Source organism: Sinocyclocheilus anshuiensis, unplaced genomic scaffold (genome assembly GCF_001515605.1).
Source record: "Sinocyclocheilus anshuiensis isolate Anshui unplaced genomic scaffold, SAMN03320099.WGS_v1.1 scaffold1305, whole genome shotgun sequence".
Lineage (NCBI taxonomy): Eukaryota > Metazoa > Chordata > Actinopteri > Cypriniformes > Cyprinidae > Sinocyclocheilus > Sinocyclocheilus anshuiensis.
In genome coordinates, this window is record NW_015552694.1 from 217,262 (window position 1) to 220,477 (window position 3,216).

At 37.5% G+C, this 3,216-nt stretch overlaps 1 protein-coding gene across 5 annotated transcripts in view; it reads left to right on the plus strand.

Annotated features, from left to right (window-relative positions):
• Positions 1-1,133: 1,133 nt before the first annotated feature.
• LOC107667651 (glycerol kinase-like) overlaps positions 1,134-3,216 on the plus strand; it is a 39,719-nt gene continuing 37,636 nt past the window's right edge. For 2 of the 5 annotated variants that reach the window (XM_016459372.1, XM_016459375.1), the window contains exon 1: positions 1,134-1,357. In XM_016459372.1, the coding sequence (XP_016314858.1) occupies positions 1,265-1,357 (93 nt within the window). In that variant the 5' untranslated portion in view covers positions 1,134-1,264. The remainder of the gene's footprint in view (positions 1,358-3,216) is intronic. The other 3 variants (XM_016459377.1, XM_016459376.1, XM_016459374.1) reach the window with 2 other exon arrangements.

Sequence of the window (3,216 nt, forward strand, 5' to 3'; positions counted from 1 at the left end):
AGTTGACACCTAGATGAACAGTTTACAGTTGTTTTTATGACTATAAGTCATTCTCCTCAAATGCTATTGAGCTTTAAATGATGGCATATTTTGCATTTGAGTCCATTCGGTTGTGAAAAGTAGCATTTTTTACAAATGATTTACAGTTTATTTTAAATCAAAAATGTAAAAGGTGTGCATTATAGTTGACACCTAGATGAACACTTTACAGTTGTTTCATGACTGTAAGTCATTCTCCTCAAATGCTATTGAAGAAAAATGTACACCAATATCGCATGTAACTTTAGAGACGGTCCCTAAATTTGCTACTATCGAACGTCTAACGTCAAGCCAACTTTATGCCAGTTACATTTATTGCATATGTACAGTTTTATTACAAACTGTATAACAATTCTCTATAATAAAAAGTTTATACTCCAAAGTTTAGATTCCAACGTGTGAAAGCTTCGGTAAATAGTGTATGCCATATTGACGTTCATTACGAAAACCCTCCTACTGAATGGAGAAGGGTCTGGCTGCAGCTGGCGCTTGCATTCTCAGACACTTGCACTTTTTAGCTTTATTTGTTGTTTTTCTTTTAAATGTTACGTTTTGAAAATTTGTTGTATGCATTTGTCATTTTTATTTAATCTCTTTATTTTTAAAATGTGTATAGGTAGTATTTATAAAGTTTTAGCTTTTAGTTTTGGATCTGTTTTTAGTTGTTTTAATACTACAATTGATTGCTTCTGTTGTCCTCATTTGTAAGTCGCTTTGGATAAAAGCCTCTAATAAATGACTAAATAAATAAATAAATAAAATAAATAATCATTAAATCACCAGCACAGCGTCTTGTCTCCATTGGCAACACGCACGATTTGTGTCGATTGCAAGTGACGTCGCAGGTATCGGAGAGTGCAAGTGGCGATTGCAAGTGACTTCGTAATTTAGTTTCTTTTTTCTTGTCTTCACCACCTGGCTACTGTTGTAAAATGTTGAGAGATTCAAACAAAAAGTAATCAATAAATAGAACAAAATAAAAAATAATAAAGACTGCAAGTGACGTCGCTAGCGGAAGTGCAAGTGTCTGAGAGTGCAGGCCTGAGAGAGTGCGAGCGCCAGCTGCAGCCAGACCCTTTTGACTGAATGGGGCGTGTGTTTACGTCATCACGTTCCGTCTGTGCCGCGCACTCGCAGACGTCTGCGGGAGTAACGGCGGAGCGCAGAGCAGTGAGGCCAGTGTCCAGTCTTATTCTTCTGGCTGCTGTGGTCACTCACTGATTCAATGAACGGCACAATGGCCGCATCGTCGAACAGGATCATGCTGGGCCCCCTTGTAGCTGCTATCGACCAAGGCACGAGTTCCACACGTTTTCTGGTAAGTCGCATCTTGAGGACATGTCATCATGTTGTGGTGGAGCTTAAGTGACTCGCATACAGACAGAGATTGGAGAGTCCTCCGTGCCCTTGTCAACATGTGCGGGTAAATATACCGGAGCCGGTTCAGCTGGAGTTCTGTCATGCCAGTTAACCACACTGATTACATTTAGTTTCTGAATCTGCTCATTCGCACGATGCTAATTGAACGTTAACAGAATCCTTCTAGTTAGCTTTGTATTTGCTCAGTACTTGTGTCTCAGAATCTGTTAAATTAATCTTGCTAAGAATTGTACACAATGGGTTTGAGCAGCATTACAAATTTCAAATGTTTGATAAAAAAATTACTTTAAATTTCCAGCTGTAATCATTTTGTCTGAACATCCGAACTTTTTAAATGACAGCTTCTCCATACAGTTTATTGTCCAGGTAGGGTAACGTTAGGTGTTTTGATTCCAGTCGTGTCTTGTGCGGATTTCTGATGGTCTTAGAAAAAGTTTTAATACGCCATTCCACAGATTAAACGAGGCAGAAATACTAACCAAGAATAACAATTTTTTGAAGATCAGAAGGTACAGTAAAATTATTTCCATATTCTAGTATTTGGCAGCAGAGCTATTTTTTCTTTTGTAAAAAAACCAAAACAATGTAGTGGAGATCTGTTGGGACTGATTGTGTTCCTTAAATGTTCTTAAGAAGGTCTTAAGTTTACCTTCATAAAACCCGCAGAAACCCTGCTTGTGGTGCTCTGTTAGAAATGTCCCTATTGGCTACTATGGGCTGTATGTGTTAGATCTGACAAGGTTGTGGCACTAATAGTGGACAACACAATTGAATATCCTCTGTTTGTGTGTCCAACAGGAAGACAAAAATGTATAGGCCTATAAGATATGTGTTTGTGTTAAAAGAGGGTGTGCTTTTAATTCCAGGGCCTGACAAACATTCCTCATATTGTTAAAATGTTGTAGCCAGAATTGTTACTCAACAGAAGAGCTCAGAATGAGGTCAAACACTGTGATTAATGCCTTTGTAATTAATTGTTGGAAATTCCAGTTTTCAACATCACTGACATTTCACTGCAATACCAGGCTGAAATGCAGTGGAAGGGTATTCCAGAAAGCAAGGTTAACTTACCGTCACATATACCCTGAACTCTCGGTTGATTAACCCAAACCTTGCTTACTTGAGCTATGCTGGTTCCAAAAACGCATCCGGGAGTAAGTTCAGACATTCTCAACAGAGCAATGAATCGACTAGTCACCATGGAAACTTCTGCTTCTTTCTGCTTCTTTTGTTCAGTGGTCATTTACATACTTAGTGCATATCACCAACTAATTGATGGTTGTGCAATCATTTTTTTTTTTTAAATTCCGTTTAATCTTTTAATCACTGAGAATAAAAATTCTATTGTTTGTTTGATGCTTATTATATAATAAGAAATATCACATTTCAACCCTCTACGCACACCTTGGCAATATAATCGCCATTGGCTAGTAAATTTTTTTGTTAACTCGCCAGACTGATATACTATTTTACACACACACACACACACACACACACACACACACACACAAACACGTTTACTTAGCTATCTAAATGGGGACATTACATAGACTTCTATTGTTTTTATATACAGATAGTTATACACTTTTTAACCTAAACCCACCCCTACCCTACCCTACCCCTCACAGAAAACTTGCTGCATTTTTACAATTTCAAAAGTAAAAAAAAACTTTGTTTACTTTATTTTAACAGTTTTACAAATGAGGACATCCACAAATTGAGGTTTTTGCCGATTTTGTCAGGCTTTGCTCACTTTTGGGTACAAATTTGTCCCCAAAATATGGTTAAGTAGGTACA